The sequence below is a fragment of the Macrobrachium nipponense genome, chromosome 37 (assembly GCF_015104395.2).
Source record: "Macrobrachium nipponense isolate FS-2020 chromosome 37, ASM1510439v2, whole genome shotgun sequence".
Taxonomy (NCBI): Eukaryota; Metazoa; Arthropoda; class Malacostraca; order Decapoda; family Palaemonidae; genus Macrobrachium; species Macrobrachium nipponense.
In genome coordinates this window covers 19700662-19723030 of record NC_061097.1, presented here as the reverse complement: position 1 = coordinate 19723030, position 22369 = coordinate 19700662, and the positions used below count along the sequence as shown (strand labels likewise).

The following is a 22369-nucleotide window of genomic DNA, read 5'->3' as shown; positions in this document are numbered from 1 at the left end:
ATGTGATATTAAGAGCTAGAACACTTCAGGCTGTTCAATTGAACTGGATGATTTTATTATGAGTTACCCTATTGGATTTGATAGCCACTAGAATACTTGATTTGCTAATATTATGTAATATTTGGTGTTCATTTTTAGGAGTAGTTTTTCAAAGGTGTCAAATATTATCCGTGATTATGTTGATATACCTTGCTATTCATTTTTAGGAATATAGTTTTTCAAAGGTGTCGAGTATTATCAAGGATTATGTTAGTCAGCATTTTTCTTATGCCTTTTTTTATTTCTAACTTTCAGATAATGGACGAAACGAAAACTGACATAAGGTACCCCAAATTCATGAAAGTAGGGGCGAAGAATAAAAAGGGTGAGTACTGTTTCTCTGTGATCTTCTCATATATTTCTTATGCAAGTCTTAAAATAAGCGGGGAAATAGTTGTTTTGCTCTTGAATTGTGAATAAGTTGTTGTAGATTTTCTTATTAATTGCGGGAAATCTCTTGGGTTCATGTTTCCTTACATAGTATTATAGTTACATTTAACAATTTTTTGGGGACTCTGGTAGAATTTTATTCATTCAGTTTTGTAAGAGAAAAAGTTATAAACTATACCAGGTAAGTTTGGTCCAGGGAATAGCCTGTTAGTAGTGTACTTAAACAGACAAAGGTTTCCCAGGAGTGTACTTATACAGACAAAGGTTTCCCAGGAGTGTACTTATACAGACAAAGGTTTCCCAGGAGTGTACTTCTACAGACAAAGGTTTCCCAGGAGTGTACTTCTACAGACAAAGGTTTCCCAGGAGTGTACTTATACAGACAAAGGTTTCCCAGGAGTCTACTGATAAAAACAAAGTTTTCCCAGGAGTGTACTGATAAAGACAAAGGTTTCCCAGGAGTGTAGTGTACTGATAAAGACAAAGGTTTCCCAGGAGTGTAGTGTACTGATAAAGACAAAGGTTTCCCAGGATAAGAGGAAATACGTAGTAAAATACTTGTGTAAAATACATTTGCGAGTTCCAATTACTTTTTAAAATTTTTTAGATTTTATTTTTGTATGTGTGCACCTTGTATAAAGGGAATCTGATAAATTGTGCCCCACAAGAGGCCAGAGTAGATATACTACAACAATAAAAGAAATTGTAAAACTCTTGAGAGAGTTTCATCATGGATCATTTGGTGGTTCGTTTTTAGAGAAGCCAGCCTTACCCATAAGCCCTCGACTAAGGTGCCAAACACAATACCATTTGAGCGATATCATGTAATATATTATCAAATACGTATTTACAAGATTGCAGCCCTCTAGCCCCAGTTTTTATTTTTATTTAAGGTTTAAAGTTAGCCTTGACCGTGCTTCTGGCAGCGCAACAACTCGGGCCACCATTGCTGACTGAGAGTTTCATACAGCGTTATACGCTGTATAGAAAACTCGATTGCGTCGAAGACACTTCATCTTGAAGGTGGTAACAATCAGGGCATAAAATGGGATCGATCATAAATTGTTTATGGAAGCGAGTTTTGTTTCAAAGGTCACGCACTTGAACCTTCTTTAATGAAGAAGACAAACAACTTTAATCTATCTCGAATGTCATAGAAACCTGATAAGATCGACCGTATCGTCTTTTGGTCTCTTTTAGAGGAGAACACTCCTTAACCTGTGGGCTAAGGCGGATCCTAATTTACCCCCTATTCGCGTTTTGTAAATAGTGTTCCTGTACCCCATTAGATCCTTAGGTGTTTGAAAATTAGAGTGAAGCACTCTCTCTCTCTCTCTCTCTCTCTCTCTCTCTCTCCTCTCTCTCTCTCAGAGAGAGAGAGAGAGAGAGAGAGAGAAACTGCAGAAACTAGCAAACTTTGAAAGTGGTTTTAAGAGTAAATCTTTTCCCAAGGAGGAGATAGGAAATTGGACACAAGAGAAGGCGAACAGTCTAAGAACATTTACGGGAAAGAAAGGTCTTAAGTAATTGGTTACAGGTGTTGGCTAATTTTGTAGTGGTTTATTCCTGTATTTCAGCTTTTGAGACGCCCATAGTTCTGTTTGTGAATGTATCTTGTGACGTGAAATGCAATGAGTATATGTATCCGTATAAGTTTTCATGCTGTAACAAAAGTTCGCGCGCAGCCAATAGACTAACAAACCTCCGTTAGTACCGTCCATTTTGACTGGGTAAGTACATTAGTATATGCATAAATTGTCAATTACATAAAACCTTCATATAGGCAAAGTTGGGATAAAAGGTCAGTCGTGCTTGGAAGAAATAAAAAAAAAGGTCTTAATTACGGTGGCCGCTGATGAATGGCTAAAAATATCGGCGGTTAACGTTCTCCCTGTCCCCCATCCAATGATCCAATTAACTTGCAGTGAAAACGTCTCAGAATACGCGCACACATCCCCTTCGCAATTAAGACGAATATTTAAGAAGAGATTGGCCAGCGACCAGTCCCTTTCCCACCCTCTCCCCTTGGCCTCTCATCTCTTAAATGCCATTACTGTTTTTGAAGGCAAGATGTAAAGTGTGGGAGCTTGTTTTTCAAGCCTTTATTATGAATGTTGTATCAGGTGGATCGTGGCTTCTTATTCACTCCGTTCAACCGCACCACGCTAGTCGCCACTGCTTCAGCAGCCACCGGCACCCTCTCCCTTCTAGCCAACTCGGAGCTAATCCGTACCCCTTCTGCAGCAAGAAGCATGTAGCGATCACTTCTTTTTCTTAAATAGTCTCTCTCTCTCTCTCTCTCTCTCTCTCTCTCTCTCTCTCTCTCTCTCTCTCTCTCTCTCTCTCTCTCTCTCTCTCTCTGTTAAAGTGATGGTATCGTCACAGTCTAGAGTACGATACACGTGTAAGGTAAACACCAAAATTGTGGGTTCTTGTATAGCTATTTGTAGGTGCACTTGTTCGACTACTACAACGAGATAATATTTCATGCTAGGCCATTCGTTGTTAATTTAGTCATTTATGTGCATGAGGGTAGTTAATGCTACGTTGGCTTGTTATGTACGCGTCATGTGCAGCGCGGTGCTAGTACCACTAGAAACATGGCGGAAGCTTCTTGGGACCCAGTGTTTAGTACCATCACCTCGACAAATTATAGTAATAAACGGTTTCTTCTTGTGGCCGTCTACATGACATTACCATACGGTGTTTAGTACTTGCGGCAGTCTACATTACCATATGGTGTTCAGTACTAGCGGCCGTCTGTCTACTTAACATTACCATAGGTGTTCAGCACTAGTACTTTGGACTAGGTGACGTGTAGATAAACAGGCCAGAGTAGCACCGGGCAGTTTTCCTAAGGATCTAGTGGTAGAAATTTTCATCTTTTTTTTTTTTTTTTTTTTTTTTTTTTTTTAAATCTGATTTCAATTATCCCTGCACTTTTAGGCTAATTGCATAATGAGGCTTATTACATTCTGTACAAATTTAGTTAACATGAAATATTACCGCAAGCCATTTAAAGACCACTGCTGGTGTTACTCCCACGGGGCTATATATGTGGTTATTAAGAACCGTGAAAAATTTATACTTTCACAAAAAAAATAAAGATTGGATTCGAGCTAAGGTAAAAATATAACTTTTGTTATCCTTAATGTAGTAATAATCTACTTTTCTTTATAGATAGAAAGCCGTATTTGTGAATTTCGTGAGGTTCAGTAAAAAAAATCCGTTGGGTTCGAACCCCAAGAGTGGTAAGAGAGCCCAACACACACACACACACACACACACACACACACACACACACACACACACACACACACACACACACAATTATATATATATTAGATATATATATATATATATAGATATATATATATCTATATATATATATATATATATATATATGTGTGTGTATTTACTTTATTTGTTTGGTTGTCAACTTACGACAACAGCCTTCTCAGACTCCCATTTTCTTTGCTTACAACTAAAACTATTCTTATCACATATTTATATACCCCCGCACTCAAAAAGCTATAAATACCCAGGCCGGATGATATAACAGAGGCTATATAACCCCCGCCTTTCATAAGGCGCCCAAATCAGAAAGGCGGGTTGTAAATCACAACCTAGTTTCATAATCAGATCCTTCATTGGAGGAACCACAATCCCCGTATGTCCGAAGAACAGACGTCCTCAGGATGGAGGGAATGAAAACACTTATTCAGTGCAAAAATAAACGTAGTGGAGCACTGCCTGTGTGTGTGTGTGTGTGTGTGTGTGTGTGAGAGAGAGAGAGAGAGAGAGAGAGAGAGAGAGAGAGAGAGAGAGAGAATTTAATTATGTAATCAAACCAACGCCGAGGAAGTATATGAAATTTAAGGATGACAGTATGCTTGGACAGATACTGAACAGAGAGAGAGAGAGAGAGTGAGTGTGTGTTTAATTGTGTAACAAATACATATTTTGTGAACGCCGAGAAAATTCAAATGTCAACATCTGAATGTGCCCGGATGAACTTGGAAAATGCAATAATCTCGTATAATGTAATGAATTTGTAGTTATAATGTATATAATGAGTCGATGCATGCGTTTGTGTATATGTATGTCCCTCCAAATAGAAACCCCCCGTGCAATAGAAAAAAAATGTTGAACAATTTTTGGGTTGAGAGTACCGTATTTGATCAGCCTATAGGCTAGGCCGGTACTGAATTCTGAACACGAGATTATTTTTAGTTGAACGTATTAGTAAAAAATACAGGGTGCCCATAAAGTCCCAGTACCATTCTGAGCAGTAAATACTTGAAGTGGTATTGGGACTTTATGGCCACCTTTATATAAAGTATCCATATACTCCAGCAATCTTATCCTTATAAACCCAATTCAGTTTGTGTTCCTTCGGTCCCCAGCTGCCACCTCTTCATTCCTTTTAGTTTACTGTACCTCCATGCATATTATCTTTCATCCATCTTGCTATGCACCCTCTCCCAACAATTTATTTCATAGTGCTACTGCGAGGTTTTCCTCGTGTTACACCTTTCTACTCTCAATTAACTTTCCACCTCTGAATGACCTCATTGGTCACAATGCTTGGCCTTTGGCCTAAACCCTGTATCACACACACACACACGGATTAATTGATTGACAGATGGATAGGTGGATGTATCGAGAAACTGCAGGTGCTGTTTTATCGGATTATGTTTTCTGCTGATATATGTGTGTGTGTGTGTGTGTGTATGTGAGAGAGAGAGAGAGAGAGAGAACGAAGTCATTCAAGCAATTAGAGTAAAACAGTGTTTGTCTTGACTCGGCGTCGACAAACAACAGATTGTTTATGTCAAGGCCCGGCTGCGTTGGTTTACATTAGGAATGTTCGAATTTTTACTAACCGGTTAGTCTTAGGAGTAATTGGTACTAGACTGGAGTGTTATTTTGTGGGTGGGTACGTGCTAAATATATACGTACATTACGTATTCGTGTTTAATATGTACTACTTTGAGCATTAAGCCATTTTCTCTTGTGGATACAGGTTGGCTGTCAGTATTAGACTCATTCGCCTTCTCCAGCCGATACATTGGTATGGGTAATAGTCACTTATGTAATGAAATTACCTTAGTTTTACACACACACACACACACACACTGCTGAACATGACGCCATATTTCTAGTTACAAGGATTAGGATGTCTCAAAGACTTGTTAGTCCATCTGAGGAAACATCGTGTGCTCACTTATCTCTAGGAGCAGGTTTTACTGTTCATTCAGTGTCCTAATGAGTTTGTTTAGCTTTCTTTTAAACTCTTCCATACTGTTGCTGTGGGACACATTTTAATGTTTCTTTCCTGCCGTAATGGTTTTTTTTTCACTTTTAACTGCTTACAGGTTCTACTCTTCTAGATTACCTAGTATTTGCGACGCTATTTTGTTTATTATAGGAAATTTCGGAAAGACGCTTGTCTGAGGCTGAAACTCTATTCCTCTCCTATGGTTTTTTTTTTCAAGACCTGAGACGTTGATTCAGTGAATCGTGCCTCAGTCCTTCAGGCCTGGGCTGGTGAGAGAGAGAGAGAGAGAGAGAGAGAGAGAGAGAGAGAGAGAGATCTGAGTGCGTCACAGCGTCGCGCTCCCGCTCTTGGATTTAGGCTGGATTCCAGACATTGTGGAGCCACTACGAGACGCTCTCACCTTCGTACGTGTGCACTTGTGAATGCCACTTTTATGCGTATACCTTATATAATCGATTAAATGAGGCTTGAAATATTTCATCTTATTTTAGTCTGAACTCTGTTAAATGCCTAAGGCCGCGTTGTACACCGATTCAGCCGGAAATTCCTGTTTAAAAAGCCCTAAACTACGGCTGGGGATCGGCGCCAAGTCGCCGTTGCAATACATTGTTCTGGCGTTCGTTTTCTCTTATTGTTTTGATAAAATCGCTTTCAAAGGAGTCAAACTCGCCATATTCAAGGGCAGTTCAACACCCGGGGGATGTAATATGCATGGAAGTTCGCGTTGTAATTCCTGGCAAGAACCTTAGAAGTCCTTGCAATGAATTCCAGTCACGTGTTGGTAACGCAAGTGACTGGTGAGGGCGTTCCCACTTCCTCCGGAACCCAGTCTGTGTCTGAGCGCGAATGCGGAAGGAAGGAAGGAAGGAAGTTTCGCAGGTAGACGATTCCGCTTTTGAGAAGTCCGTAGGTATTTTCACCCTAAAACGGCCGAGAATGAGGATGGTATCGTCGATGGATAGTGTTTTCGTGCCACCTTGTGGCCAAATTTATCAGTTCATCTGTAACTGGAATAATCCGTGGTTTTACGGTGAGTTTTTTATTATTAATTTTTACGCCATTTTTTTGCCATAGGTATTTCATATTTTAGGGGTTATGGGATCTTACAGCATACGTTGTGTGCTTCCCTGTAATTTTTTTTAGCGCATTCTGTGCTTGTCTCATGCCGCCTTTTGTGAATTGGTTCGATCTACTTTGCTGGGTATACTTGTTCTTATAAAGCACCTCTTCCAGACTTCTGGCCCCATCCATGTCTTGTCAAATTTGACTCTCATTTGAGGTAAAAAAGAAAAAAAAAATACAGGTTGTCCATAGTCCCAGTACTGTACCATTACAATTATTTATTGCTTGTAATGGTACTGGGATTTCATGGACACCCTGTATATTTGGCCTCAAGGAAGTCTTAACCCCGTACATTTTTTGGACAAACATCATTCGAGTAAATCCCTGGTTTGTCGGTTATGGCTTTTGAAGCTGACATAATGCACTGGTCACTTTTGGTGGCAATCACATTCCCCCCAAAATTGTGAGATCATCTTAAATTTATCACGTCAGTTTCCTCTGTGCCTTCATTGCTTCAGATTCAGGTCAAAATGTCACAAGGAGAAAAAAAAAAAAAAAACTGGAGTGAACCTTTAAGGTTAATTTTAGCCCGGCATGTATCCATGTATCCACATTTACGGCGTGTTTAGTAAAAGCCCGTTGGGGATTTGTTGTTTGAACTGTATGAATCCCCCATTGCAAAACAAAAGACTGTCAATATCAAAACGATGAAGACCCCCCAAGAATTATTGGGAATTTTTCCCTGTGATTTTATTACCGGCCACCATCAATAAGTTCCTTTTTTCCCTGACACTTTTTCTTAGCTTTTTTTTTTTTTTTTTTTGTGTGTGTGTGACTAATCCAGCCACCCAATATTATCACAGATCCACTCGTCTCCCTTTCGTTCATATGTCCAGAGGTGATGTCCTTAATGTCCTATAGTCATATCTGCCTGCCTTCCAGTTCCTAATATTCTTCCTGAAGCTTCATTTTCAGATCAAGAAATCTTATAAATTTTCATTGTCATTACATTATTTACGTCTACTAGATCGTACTTAGCTTGAAGTTATAAATTTTCATTGTCATTACATTATTTACGTCTACTAGATCGTACTTAGCTTGAAGTTATAAATTTTCATTGTCATTACATTATTTACGTCTACTAGATCGTACTTAGCTTGCCCAACTTCCTAGCTCCTCAGTGGGGTGATCGGTATTGGCCTGCCACCTCGGTGGCCTTGAGTTCGATTCTCGTGCATTCCATTGAGGTGTGTGAGATGTGTATTTCTAACGATAGAAGTTCACTCTCGACGTACCGGTTCGGAAGTCGCGTAAAGCCGTTTGGTCCCGTTGCTGAATAACTACTGGTTCCATGCAACGTAAAAACACCATACAAACAAACCATGCTTTAATCATGTTTTTCATGTGGATAGCAGTGTTGTTTGAAAGCGTATTGTGTAAAGTATTACAAGCAACAGCTAATGCAGCCAAAAAATTTCACCATACAGACAAACAAACAAACGTATGAAATTTTTGTCCACTTGATTTACAAATCTTGATCTGGTGTATTTTTAGTCTTCACAAAATTTTAATTCGAGAGAATCTGCTTGATATGAGGGACTGATATTATTATCATTCCTGAATGGTTGAAACCTAAGGCTCTCTCTGTCTACTGCTATTTCAATCATAGTGTGTACCCTGTCCTGATTAGTTCTATGTTCATAGATTTACTTCAGTACCACCTCTGGATTTACGATACGTTCGTTTAAGGAAGCTGCGTAAATCTTGTGTTTCACTGATTTATGATGTCAGGTTACAAGCGTTATTCCAGTCTAAACATCTTCCATCACCGCTTACTATTTTCCGCCGGGGCTGGGTGGGCCCGGTGGTAGGGCTGTCAGTGGACCTCATGTGGTGTACTGTAGGCATTACTTAATGCTCTTTGCAGCTTCCCTTCAGGCCCTTTTCTGCAACCCTTTTCATTACTTTTACTGTACCTCTCTTCAATTTTCTGCATGGGGCCGGAGGGGAGGGGGCGCGGTGGTAGGGCCGTCAGTGGACCTCTTGTGGTGCACTGTAAGCATTACTCAGGGCTCATTGCAGCGTCCCTTCTTCAGGCCCCTAGCTGCAACCCTTTTCATTCCTTTTATTGTACCTCTGTTCATATTCGCCTTACTTTCATCTACCTTTCCATCCTCTCCTTAACTATTTACTCATGCTCAACTGTGAGATCTTCCTCCTGTTACACCTTTCAAACCCTTCTACTGTCAGGTTCCATTTTAGTGCTGAATGACCCGTAGATCCCAGCACTTGGCCTTTGGGCTAAATCTTGTATATACTTTCCTATTCTATACATTCGAGAACAGTCATTTTGATTGTGACTTCCATACATAGCCAACAGCATAGTGCAGCTGCGAGGTTTACCTCCTGTTACACCTATCAAACCTCTTATTGCCAATTTCATTTGCAGCGCCGAATGACCTCTTAGGTCCCAGCGCTTGGCATTGGGCCTAAATTCACACACACACACACACACACACATATATATATATAATATATATATATATATATAATATATATCTGTTCCGCTTGGATGTGTTATTATTCATGTTTTGCTCCGGACAAACCCACAGTTTTGTATATGGACGGAGTTATATGTTAAGATCAATCTGTACTGAAAGCTTTTGGAAAACTGCGATTTGCCTTTTCAATGTGAAAATTCTCATTTTCTATGTGAAAATTTCCCTTTTCAAAGTGAACATTTACATTTTCAATGTTATACTCTCCCAATTTGAAAGTGAAAATTCCAGCTTTTCAATGTGAAAGTTCCCCCTTTCAGTGTGGAGATTCCCCTTTTGCAATGTGAAGGGTCCCCTTTTGCAATGTAAAAGTTCCCATTTTCTATTTGATCGCCCCTTTGGCGATATGCAAGTTCCCCTTTGCAAGGTGAAAATTTCCCTTTTGCAATGTAAAAGTTCCCCTTTTGCAATGTGAAAATTTCCCTTTTGCAATGTAAAAGTTCCCCTTTTGCAATGTGAAAGTTCCCCTTTTGCAATGTGAAAGTTCCCCTTTTGCAATGTGAAAGTTCCCCATTGCAATGTGAAAGTTCCCCATTGCAGTGTGAAACTTTCCCTTTTGCAATGTGAAACTTTCCATTTTGCAATGTGAAACTTTCCCTTTTGCAATGTGAAACTTTCCCTTTTGCAATGTGAAAGTTCCCCTTTTGCAATGTGAAAGTTCCCCTTTTGCAATGTGAAAGTTCCCCTTTTGCAATGGGAAAGTTCTCCTTTTGCAATGGGAAAGTTCCCCTTTTGCAATGTGAAAGTTCTCCTTTTGCAAAGGGAAAGTTCTCCTTTTGCAATGGGAAAGTTCTCCTTTTGCAATGTGAAAGTTCTCCTTTTGCAATGTGAAAGTTCTCCTTTTGCAATGTGAAAGTTCTCCTTTTGCAATGTGAAAGTTCCCCTTTTGCAATGTGAAAGTTCTCCTTTTGCAATGTGAAAGTTCTCCTTTTGCAATGGGAAAGTTCCCCTTTTGCAATGTGAAAGTTCCCCTTTTGCAATGTGAAAGTTCTCCCTTTGCAATGTGAAAGTTCCCCTTTTGCAATGTGAAACTTTCTCTCCCCTTTTGCAATGTGAAACTTTCCCTTTTACAATGTGAAAGTTCCGGTTTTTTTACAATGTGAAAGTCCCCCTTTTGCAATGTGAAACTTCCCCTTTGCAATTCGATAATTCCCCTTTTGCACTGAAACTTCCCCATTTGCAATGTGAAACTTCCCCTTTGCAATGTGAAACTTCTCCATTTGCAATGTGAAACTTCCCCTTTGCAATGTGAAACTTCCCCATTTGCAATGTGAAACTTCTCCATTTGCAATGTGAAACTTCCCCATTTGCAATGTGAAACTTCCCCTTTGCAATTTGAAACTTCCCCATTTGCAATGTGAAACTTCCCCATTTGCAATATGAAACTTCCCCTTTGCAATTTGAAACTTCCCCATTTGCAATGTGAAACTTCCCCATTTGCAATGTGAAACTTCCCCATTTGCAATGTGAAACTTCCCCTTTTGCAATGTGAAACTTCCCCATTTGCAATGTGAAACTTCCCCATTTGCAATGTGAAACTTCCCCTTTGCAATGTGAAACTTCCCCTTTGCAATGTGAAACTTCCCCATTTGCAATGTGAAACTTCCCCTTTGCAATGTGAAACTTCTCCATTTGCAATGTGAAACTTCTCCTTTGCAATATGAAACTTCCCCATTTGCAATGTGAAACTTCCCCATTTGCAATGTGAAACTTCCCCATTTGCAATATGAAACTTCCCCTTTGCAATTTGAAACTTCCCCATTTGCAATGTGAAACTTCCCCTTGGCAATGTGAAACTTCCCCTTGGCAATGTGAAACTTCCCCTTTGCAATGTGAAACTTCCCCATTTGCAATGTGAAACTTCCCCATTTGCAATGTGAAACTTCCCCATTTGCAATGTGAAACTTCCCCTTTTGCACTGTGAAACTTCCCCATTTGCAATGTGAAACTTCCCCATTTGCAATGTGAAACTTCCCCCTTTGCAATGTGAAACTTCCCCATTTGCAATGTGAAACTTCCCCATTTGCAATGTGAAACTTACCTTTGCAATGTGAAACTTTCCCATTTGCAATGTGAAACTTCCCCTTTGCAATGTGAAACTTCCCCTTTGCAATGTGAAACTTCCCCTTTGCAATGTGAAACTTCCCTATTTGCAATGTGAAACTTCCCCTTTGCAATTCGATAATTCCCCTTTTGCACTGTGAAACTTCCCCATTTGCAATGTGAAACTTCCCATTTGCAATGTGAAACTTCCCCATTTGCAATGTGAAACTTCCCCCTTTGCAATGTGAAACTTCCCCTTTGCAATGTGAAACTTCCCCTTTGCAATGTGAAACTTCCCCTTTGCAATGTGAAACTTACCCTTTTGCAATGTGAAACTTCCCCCTTTTGCAATGTGAAACTTCCCCTTTGCAATGTGAAACTTCCCCATTTGCAATGTAAAACTTCCCCTTTGCAATGTGAAACTTCCCCCTTGCAATGTGAAACTTCCCCCTTGCAATGTGAAACTTCCCCTTTGCAATGTGAAACTTCCCCTTTTGCCAATGATGAAACTTCCCCTTGCAATGTTTTTTTTTTTTTTTTTTTTTTTTTTTTCTTTGAAACTTTCCCCTTGCAACGTGAAACCCTCCCCTTTGCAATGTGAAACTCCCCTTTGCAATGTGAAACTTCCCTTTGCAAATGTGAAACTTCCCCTTGCAATGGAAACTTCCCTTTGCAATGTGAAACTTTACCCATGTGCAATGTGAAACTTACCCTTTGCAATGTGAAACTTCCCCTTTGCAATGTGAAACTTCCCCTTTGCAATGTGAAACTTACCCTTCGAATGTGAAACTTCCCCTTTGCAATGTGAAACTTCCTTTGCCATTGTGACAACTTCCCCTTTGCCAATTGAAAAACTTACACTTGCAATTGTGAAACTTCCCCGTTGCCATGTGAAACTTTCCCCTTTGCAATGTGGAAACTTCCCTTTTGCAATGTGAAAACTTTCCCAGTTTTACAATGTGAAATTCCCTTTGCAATGTGAAACTTACCCTTTGCAATGTGAAACTTACCCTTTGCAATGTGAAACTTACCCTTTTGCAATGTGAAACTTACCCTTTGCAATGTGAAACTTCCCCTTTGCAATGTGAAACTTACCTTTGCAATGTGAAACTTACCCTTTGCAATGTGAAACTTCCCCTTTGCAATGTGAAACTTCCCCTTTGCAATGTGAAACTTCCCCTTTTGCAATGTGAAACTTCCCCTTTTGCAATGTGAAACTTACCCTTTTGCAATGTGAAACTTCCCCTTTGCAATGTGAAACTTCCCTTTGCAATGTGAAACTTCCCCTTTTGCAATGTGAAACTTCCCCTTTGCAATGTGAAACTTACCCTTTTGCAATGTGAAACTTACCCTTTTGCAATGTGAAACTTACCCTTTTGCAATATGAAACTTCCCCTTGCAATGTGAAACTTCCACTTTTGCCAATTGTGAAACTCAACCTTTGCAATGTGAAACTTCCCCTTGCAATGTGAAATTCCCCTTTGCAATGTGAACTTCACCGTTGCAATGTTGAAACTTCTTTTGCAATGTTGAAACTCCCCATTGCATTGTGAAACTTCCCCCTTGCAATGTGAAAATTCCCATTTGCAATGTGAAACTTCCATTTGCGCAATGTGAAATTCCCCATTTGCAATGTGAAACGTTCCCATTTGCCAATGTTGAAAACTTCCCAAATGCAATGTGAAACTTCTTTGCCAATGTTGAAACTTCCCCTTTGGAATGTTTTGAAACGTCCCCAATTTGCAAGTGAAACTTCCCCTTTGCAAATTGAAAAAACTTTCCCCTTTTGCAATAATGAAACTTCCCCATGCAAAATGTTGAAAACTTCCCCTTTGCAATGTGAAAACTTCCCCTTCGCAATGTTGAAACTTCCCCCCTTTGCAAATTGTGAAACTTCCCCTTTGCAATGTTGAAACCCTTCCCACCTTGCAATGGTGAAAACTTTCCCCTTGCAATGTGAAACTTCCCTTTTGCAAATGGTGAAAACTTCCCCTTTTGCAATGTGAAAACTTACCCTTTTGCAATGTGAAAACTTCCCCTTTGCAATGTGAAAACTTACCCTTTTGCAATATGAAACTCCCCTTGGCAATGTTGAAAACTTCCCCTTTTGCAATGTGAAAACTTACCCCTTTTGCAATGTGAAACTTCCCCCTTTTGCAAATGTGAAAACTCCCCTTGGGCAAATGTGAAAATTCCCCTTTGCCCCCAATGTTGAACTTAACCCTTTGTAAGTGAAACTAAAACCCTTTTGCCCAAGTTTGAAACGTAACCCTTTTGCAATGTGAAAACGGAACCCTTTTGCAATTGTGGAAACTTCCCCCTTTGCCCATGTTTGAAACTTCCCCTTTTGAATGTGGAAACTTCACCTTTGCCAATGTGAAAACTTCCCTGTTTGCAATGTGAACTTAAAACCCTTTTGCCCAATGTGAAAATTCCCTTTGCAAATGTGGAAATTCTTTTGCCCCAATGTGAAACTTCCCCCTTGCAATTGTGAAACTTCCCCTTGCAAGGTGAAAAATTCCCCCTTTGCAATGTGGAAACTTTCCCATTTTTGCAATGTAACCTTTCCCATTGACCTTTTTCAATGGGAAACTTCCCATTTGCAATGTGAAAACTTCCCCATTTGCAATGTGAAACTTCCCCATTGCCAATGTGAAACTTCCCCTTTGCAATGTTTGAAATTCAACCTTTGCAATGTGAAACTTACCCCTTTGCAAATGTGAAAACTTCCCCATTTGCCCCAATGTGAAACTTCCCTTGGCAATATGAAAATTCCCCTTTTGCAATATTGAAACTTTCACCAATTTGCAATGTGAAACTTCCCCTGTTGCCCAATGTGAAAACTTCCCCTTTGCAATGTGAAACTTCCCCCTTGCCCCAATGTGAAACTTCCCCCTTGGCAATGTGAATTGAAAACTTCCCCCCTTGCAATGTGAAACTCCCCCCCTTGCAATGTGAAAACTTCCCCCCTTTTGCAATGTGAAACTTCCCCCCCTTTTGCAATGGTGAAACTTACCCCCCTTTTGCCCAATGTGGAACGTTACAAACCTTTGCAATGTTGAAACTTTAACCTTTTGCATATGAAAACTTCCCCTTTGCAATGTGAAAACTTCCCTTTGCAATGTGAAAATTAACCCTTTTGCAATGTGAAACTTCCCCCTTTGCAATGTGAAACTTCCCCTTTTGCAATGTGAAACTTCCCCTTTGCAATGTGAAACTTCCCCTTTGCAATGTGAAACTTACCCTTTGCAATGTGAAACTTCCCCTTTGCAATGTTGAAACTGAACCTTTTGCAATGTGAAACTCCCCCTTTGCAAAGCGTGAAACCTTACCCTTTTGCAATTGTTGAAAACTTACCCTTTTGCAATGTGAAACTTCCCATTTGCAAATGTGAAACTTTCCCTTTGGCAATGTGAAAACTTACCCCAATTTGCCAATGTGAAACTTAAACTTTGCAATTGAAACTTCCCCCTTTGCAATGCTGAAACTTCCCCCTTTGAAATGTGAACTTCCCCATTTGCAATGTGAAAACTTCCCCCCTTTGACAATTGAAAACTTCCCCTTTGCAATGTGAAACTTCCCCTTTTGCAATGTGAAACTTCCCCTTTTGCAATGTGAAACTTACCCTTTTGCAATGTGAAACTTCCCCTTTGCAATGTGAAACTTACCCTTTTGCAATGTGAAACTTCCCCCTTTGCAATGTGTGGAAAACTTCACCCCATTTGCAATGTGGAAACTTACCCACTTTTGCAATGTGGAAACTTCCCCTTTGTCAATTGTGAAAAACTTACCCCTTTTGCCAATGGTGGAAACTTCCCCTTGTTTGCAATGTGAATTACCCTTTGCCAATAGAAAACGTTCCCCTTTGCCCCAATGTGAAACTTTCCCCTTTCAATTGTGAAAATTAAACCCTTTTGCAATGGAAACTTCCCCTTTTCGCAATGTGAAAACTTTTTCCCCCTTTTTTTTTTTGCCAACTGTGGAAAACTTCCCCTTTGCAAGGTTGGAAACCCATTCCCCTTTGCCAATGTGAAAACTTACCCCTTTGCAATGTGAAAACTTCCCACTTTTGCAATGTGAAACTTACACCCTTTTGCAATGTTGGAAACTTCACCCTTTGCAAAATCGTGAAACTACCCCTTTTGCAATGTGACAACTTACCCTTTGCAATGTGAAACTTCCCCTTTGCACCAAATTGGTAACTTACCCTTTGCAATGTGAAACTTACCCCCAATTTGCAATGAGAAAACTTACCCCTTTGCAATGTGAAGTAAACTTCCCTTTCACCCAATGTTGGAAAACTTACCCAATGACAATGGGAAACTTACCCTGTGCAATGTGAAATTTCCCCTTTGCAATGTGAAACCCTTACCCCCCAATTTTTGCAATGTGAAACTTCCCCCTTTCACAGCCAATGTGAAACTTCCCCCCCCCTTTGCAATGTGAAACTTCCCCCCCCCCCAATTTGCAATGTGAAAAACTTCCCCTTTTGCAAAAAATGTGAAACTTCCCTTTGGCAATGTGAAAACTTCCCCTTTTGCAATGTGAAACTTCCCCCTTTGCAATGTGAAAAAAACTTCCCCCTTGCAAGTGAAACTTCCCCTTTTGCAATGTGAAAACTTCCCCCTTTGCAATGTGAAACTTCCCCCCCTTGCAACCGTGAAACTTCCCCTTGCAAATGTGAAACTTCCCCCCCCTTTGCAATGTGAAACTTCCCCCTTGCAATGTGAAAAAGTCCCCCCCTTTGCAAATGTGGAAAACTTTGTTTGCAATTGTTTGAAACTTCCCCCTTGAAAGGTGGAAAGTCCCCCCTTTTTTTTTTTGCAATTTGAAACTTTCCCCCTTGCAATGTGAAACTGTTTCCCATCTGCAATGTGAAACTTCCCTTTGCAAAGTGAAAACTTTCCCCCTTGCAAGAAACTTCCCCCTTGCAATGAGAAACTTTTTTTCCCCTTTTGCAATGTGAAACTTACCCTTTTGAAATGTGAAACCTTAAACCCTATTTTGAAAAAAAACAATGTGAAACCCCCCCCTTAACCCCCCCTTTGCAATGTGAAAACTTCCCCTTTGCAATGTGAAACTTACCCTTTTGCAATATGAAACTTCCCCCCTTTTTTGCAATGTGAAACTTCCCTTGCAATGTGAAACTTCCCCCCTTGCAATGTGAAACTTCCCCCCTTGCAATGTGAAACTTTCCCCTTTGCAATGTGAAACTTTCAAACTTTGCAATGTGAAACCTCCCCCTTTGCAATGTGAAAACTTAAAAACCCCCTTTCCCCCAAATGTGAAACTTTTTCGCACTTTGCAATGTGAAACTTCCCCCCTTTGCAATGTGAAACTTCCCCCCTTTGCAATGTGAAACTTTCCCATTTGCAATGTGTCACTTTCCCATTTGCAATGTAATTCTTTCCCCTTTGTAATGTGAAACTTTCCCCCTTTGCAATGCGAAATTTTCCCATTTGCAATGTGTAACTTTCCCCCTTTGCAATGTGAAACTTTCCCCCTTTGCAATGTGAAACTTTCCCCTTTGCAATGTGAAACTTCCCCCCTTGCAATGTGAAAACTTTTTTTTTTTTTTTCCCCCCCTTGCAATGTGAAAAAAAACTTTCCCCCTTTTTCCCCCCCCTTTTGCAATGTGAAAAACTTTCCCCCCTTTGCAATGTGAAAAAAAACTTTCCCCCCTTTTTCAACCCCCCTGTGAAACCTTCCCCCTTGCAATGTTAAAACCTTTTTTTTTCCCCCCCTTTTGCAATTTGTGAAACTTTTCCCCAACGTTGCAATGTGAACCCCCCTTTCCCAACGTAAAAACCCCCCTTTTTTTTGCAACAAAAATGTGAAAAAACTTCCCCCCCTTTGCAATTGTGGGAAAATTCTTCCCCCCTTTGCAATGTGAAAAAACCCCCTTTTTTCAATTTGGGCCATTTGCAATGTAACTTCCCCCTTTGTTTTTTAAAAACCCCTCCCCCCCCCCCCCGTGCCAAAGAAATGTGGGGAACTTTCCCCCCATTTGCAATGGTTAAACTTTGAAATTTCCCCCCTTGCAATGTAAACTTCCCCCCTGGCAATGTGAAACTTTTTCCCACCCCCCTTGCAATGTGAAAACTTTCCCCCCCCCCTTTGCAATTGTGAAACAAACCCTTCAAACCCCCCTTTGCATGTGAAACTTTCCTACTTTGCAATGTGAAACTTCCCCCCTTTGCAACGTGAAACTTCCCCCCTTTGCAATGTGAAACTTTCCCATTTGCAATGTGTCACTTTCCCATTTGCAATGTAATTCTTTCCCCTTTGTAATGTGAAACTTTCCCCCTTTGCAATGCGAAATTTTCCCATTTGCAATGTGATACTTTCCCCCTTTGCAATGTGAAACTTTCCCCCTTTGCAATGTGAAACTTTCCCCCTTTGCAATGTGAAACTTTCCCCTTTGCAATGTGAAACTTTCCCCCTTTGCAATGTGAAACTCCCCCTTTGCAATGTGAAACTTTCCCATTTGCAATCTTTCTGCCTTCCTCCCCCTATAAGGTATGGATTCTATGATGATGACTATTGGCTTGGTTTTGGACATGATTTAGTCTAAATCTTGGGATTTGAAGGAGGGTGAGGATGGACGGCATGCCACCTCACCCGTAGAACTCTAGTACCTGACGTGGTTGAGCGAGGGGAAAGTTTAATGTCAAACCCTATCCTCAGTGCCGGGTCTGATCTCGACGGACATCATGACGCCTTAGCACTGGAGATAGGGTGTATATCCAGTAATTACCCCTAGGACGACCCTAATGAAAGGGATGACCCGTCCTCTAAGTGTGACTCCATGGTGGGTATGGGGAATATCTGGATGAACTATGTTTTTCACGTTCTATGGCAACCCCCCCTATTTCGGCTGACGACCCTATGCTTTTGTCAAAGGACTTGTCCACGGAACCCGAACTTCAATCAATCATGGTCGGTCCTTTGATCAGGGTAGTACCCCTGGACCGAATGAGACAGACAGACACAGATGACGACCCAAAGCAATGCGAGTAGATATACCGCCAAGAAATCTCAACAAAAAGCATCTGGCTCCAGTATTGTCACACTGGAACCATATGCCATGAAGAAAAACAAAAAGTGTGAAATAGCTCCTGGGGTCTTTGTACCCAATTCATTTAATAAATACCTGAATTTGAAGCTTGAAGGTGACAATATTGACATTTTCCAAGTACACAGGGAAATCGTGAAATGTTGTGGCAGACAGCCAAAAATAACAGCCCAAAATGGAAATATGCTCCTTATAGAAAGCATCTCCCCAGAGGAGAGCAGTAAGTTGATGGGATTGTCGGACCTTGCGGGAATTACGGTTGAGTGCACTCCCCACTTTAGCCTGAACTCCAGCAAGGGCTTGATTTATGCCCCTCAATTGATGGCTTTTTCTGAGGAGAGACTTTTAACAGAATTAAAAGACCAGGGTGTAATAAAGGTTGACAGGATGACAAAGAAGGTTGAAAATAATAGAATACCTCAGCCTACCTTAATATTAACTTTTAGTACTTTAAGACTTCCGGAATATGTCTATGCAGCCTGGTATAGGTTTAAGATAAAGTTGTACATCCCAAGACCCAGAAGGTGTTTCCATTGCCAGCATTTTGGACACACCCTACAATCGTGTCGATCCAAATTGCAAGAAAAGCCTGCAGTCTGTGTCAACTGTGGAGAGGATGAGCATGGAATGTGCACCAGGGAACCTAAATGTGTTCACTGTGGTGAGGGACATGCCTCGTCATCTCAGCAGTGTGATATATATTTACTTGAAAAGGAAATACAAGCAATTAGAGTGATTGAAAGAACAACATTTAAGGAAGCACGAGAGAGAGCCAAAGCAAAGATTGTAAGACCCGGTCTAAGTTTTGCTACTGTAGTAGCAAAATTAAAAAGCCAAAGGAAAGAGACAAATAAAAACACCCAAGTTAAGAGCACAAAAGGAAAATCAAATAAAGAATCATTAAAAAGACAGCTAACTGAATCATCTGAGTCAACTGATGATGAGAATATAAAGACAAGGTTCACTAGAACCAACAAGAAAGACCCTAGTGTGGAATTGAAGAAAATTGAAGTGCCAGTTGAGATACACCCTCCACCATCTGCCTCTTTGGAGGCAAGGCCAGTGGTTGCTGGTCTGGTGCCAGCTTCTGTTGGTGCCAACTCCTCTTTGGAGGACAAACCAGCAGATGCTGGTCCCCCGGTGCCAGTCCTCGCTGGTACTTCTGCCTCATCAGAGGCAGAGCTGGCTACTGCCAGCAGTACAGAGACACTTGAGGTGGTCTCTTTAGAGAACACCTCTGCTCTCTCCATCTCGATAGAGATGGAGAGCGAAGAAACTAAAAAACCCTTCAGTATCAAAAACACTGAAGGAAAAGATGTTGGCTCTACGAAGGTGATAATTCCTCCCAAGAAGCCAACAAAACCTTCCATCAAAATGCCTCCCCTTAGTAGAAAAAAGAACTCTCCCAGTCTTGTAAAAAGGAACCACAATGTTGGTCCTAAACGTGAATAAATTCACTTCCATTATTCAGTGGAACTGTCAGGGACTGCGAGCGAAGTATGAGGAAGTGAAGCTTTTAATCTATGAGCACTCTCCTGTAGGGATATGTTTGCAGGAGACTATGCTTGGTGAATATACCCCTTGTCCTAGGGAATATGTTCACTATAGAACTAAATTTGATTTACAGGTGGGAAATCATGGTGGATCCCTCATCTACATCCGTCGAGATGCTCCACACTACAAAGTAAAAACAAACTAAATACTCCACTTCAAGCTGTGGCTGTACGAATTAATTTGAGGAGGCAATATACTATATGTTCCCTTTACATTCCGCCCAATAGCCATGTCTCCCAAGAGAACTTAATACACTTGATGCAGCAACTACCAGAGCCATTCCTTCTACTTGGTGACTTCAACAGTAGACATCCATTGTGGGGAGATGTAACATCAAACCAAAAAGGGAATATGATGGCATCATTAATAGAAAATGAAGATATAGGTCTTCTTAATACTGGAGAACCTACCCATTACCACATTCAGACAGGCACTGTCTCCTGCATCGACCTTTCAATATGTAGCTCCAACTGCAGTGTTGATTTTAGTTGGAGAACAAGTGATGACTGGCATACCAGTGACCATTCTCCAATTGTGATCGACACCAATGAAGGCCCACCTATCCCGAGATCACCAAGATGGTGTTTAGAGAAAGCAAATTGGAGAAAATTCAAAGATTTGAGTGAGTTGGAGGGGAATGCAAAAGATTTCCCAAGTGTAGATGATGCCATTGATCTACTCAATGGAACATTACATACTGCAGGTCTGCACTCGATTCCTCGAACAAAAGGACTATTCAGGAGACGGCCAGTACCGTGGTGGTCAGAAGACTTAAGGCTGTTACACCGAGCTACAAGGACATCATTGACCAGGTGCCGTAGACACCGCACCTTGGACAATGTCATAATTTACAAACAGTGTAGGGCACGATTCGAAAAGCCATGAAAGCTGCCAGAAGACAATCATGGGCCGGATATGTATCCTCTATTAACAGCAGAACACCAGTTTGTAGCATTTGGAAGAAAATAAGAAAAATTCAGGGTAAATTTACACCCAATCCTCCTCCAGTAATTAAAGTGAATAATAATCATGTCACAGATGCCAGGAAGAAGTTAGTAATTACATTTTCAGAACTACTTCGCTCGAGTCTCTGAGAAATCAGATAGTTCCCCAGGACATAATTTCAGAATGATGGAAGAACAACAGGTACTTGACTTTTCAGCAAAGAAAGCTGAATCATATAATATGCCGTTTTCTGAGAGGGAATTTGACTCTGCTTTATCTAGGAGCAAGAACACTGCCCCTGGTCCAGATGAGATTCCTTATGAAATGTTTAAACACATTTCAAGGAACACAAAACTTTTTATAATAAGTATTATCAATAGAATATGGGATGAAAGCAGCTACCCTACCATATGGGAATTAGCTACCATGTTACCATTCCTTAAGCCTAGAAAAGATCCTCTCTGTGCAGCAAGTTACCGCCCCATTGCTTTAACTTGCTGTTTGTGTAAGTTGATGGAAAAAATGGTAAATGTAAGACTGATGTGGTATCTAGAGCACAACAATATTCTAACACCTTCTCAGTGTGGTTTTCGAAAAATGCACTCCACCCTGGACATCTTACTGCAACTTGAAGCCTCTATCTGTGAGGCCTTTGCCTCCAAGCAACACCATGTGACAGTGTTTTTTGATATAGAAAAGGCATATGACACTGCTTGGAGACATGGGATTCTGAAGACTATGCATAATAGTGGTCTACGAGGCAAATTACCTTTATTTGTGAAATCCTTTTTACATCGTAGGTATTTTAAAGTTAAAGTTGGCAGTATTTTATCAGAGAAAAGGTGCCAAGAAGAAGGTGTTCCCCAGGGTAGTGTTCTCAGTGTAACACTTTTTGCTCTAGCCATAAACAGTGTTGCAGCTGTCATTCCAAGAGAGGTTTTAAAGACACTGTTTGTGGATGACTTGTCAATATCCTTTGCTGCCACCCGGATGACTGTAGCAGAAAGAAAGCTACAATTAACAATAAATAAAATAGTAAGTTGGGCTGAGAAACAGGGTTTTAAAATCTCTGTAAGCAAGACTACTGCTGTCCACTTCTGTCGGATCAGGGGAGTACATCCTGATCCAGACCTATATTTGTATGGCCGTAGAATCCCATGTGTAGAACAAGCACACTTCTTAGGCCTAGTTTTTGACAGTAGATTGACTTGGGTCCCCCATATCAAACATATAAAAGCAAAGAGCCTAGAAGCTCTACACATTTTGAAGGTGCTTTCTCACACCAGTTGGGGAGCTGATAGAAATCTTTTACTGAAGCTTCATAAATCTTTAATCTTGTCAAAGCTGTCATATGGTTGTGAAGTTTATTCTTCAGCTTCCTCATGTAACCTTAAAAATTTTAGGATTCAGTGCATCATTCAG

The 22369-nt window shown here is 40.6% G+C and overlaps 1 protein-coding gene across 11 annotated transcripts in view; it reads left to right on the top strand.

Moving 5' to 3' along the window:
- The window catches only part of LOC135209052 (protein bicaudal C homolog 1-B-like), a 167447-nt gene that overhangs the window by 64057 nt on the left and 81021 nt on the right, over positions 1-22369 (top strand). For 10 of the 11 annotated variants that reach the window (XM_064241609.1, XM_064241614.1, XM_064241612.1 and 7 more), the window contains one exon: positions 295-364. In XM_064241609.1, the coding sequence (XP_064097679.1) occupies positions 295-364 (70 nt within the window). Of the gene's footprint in view, positions 1-294; positions 365-6529; positions 6741-22369 lie in introns of those variants that run through there. The other variant, XM_064241615.1, reaches the window with a different exon arrangement.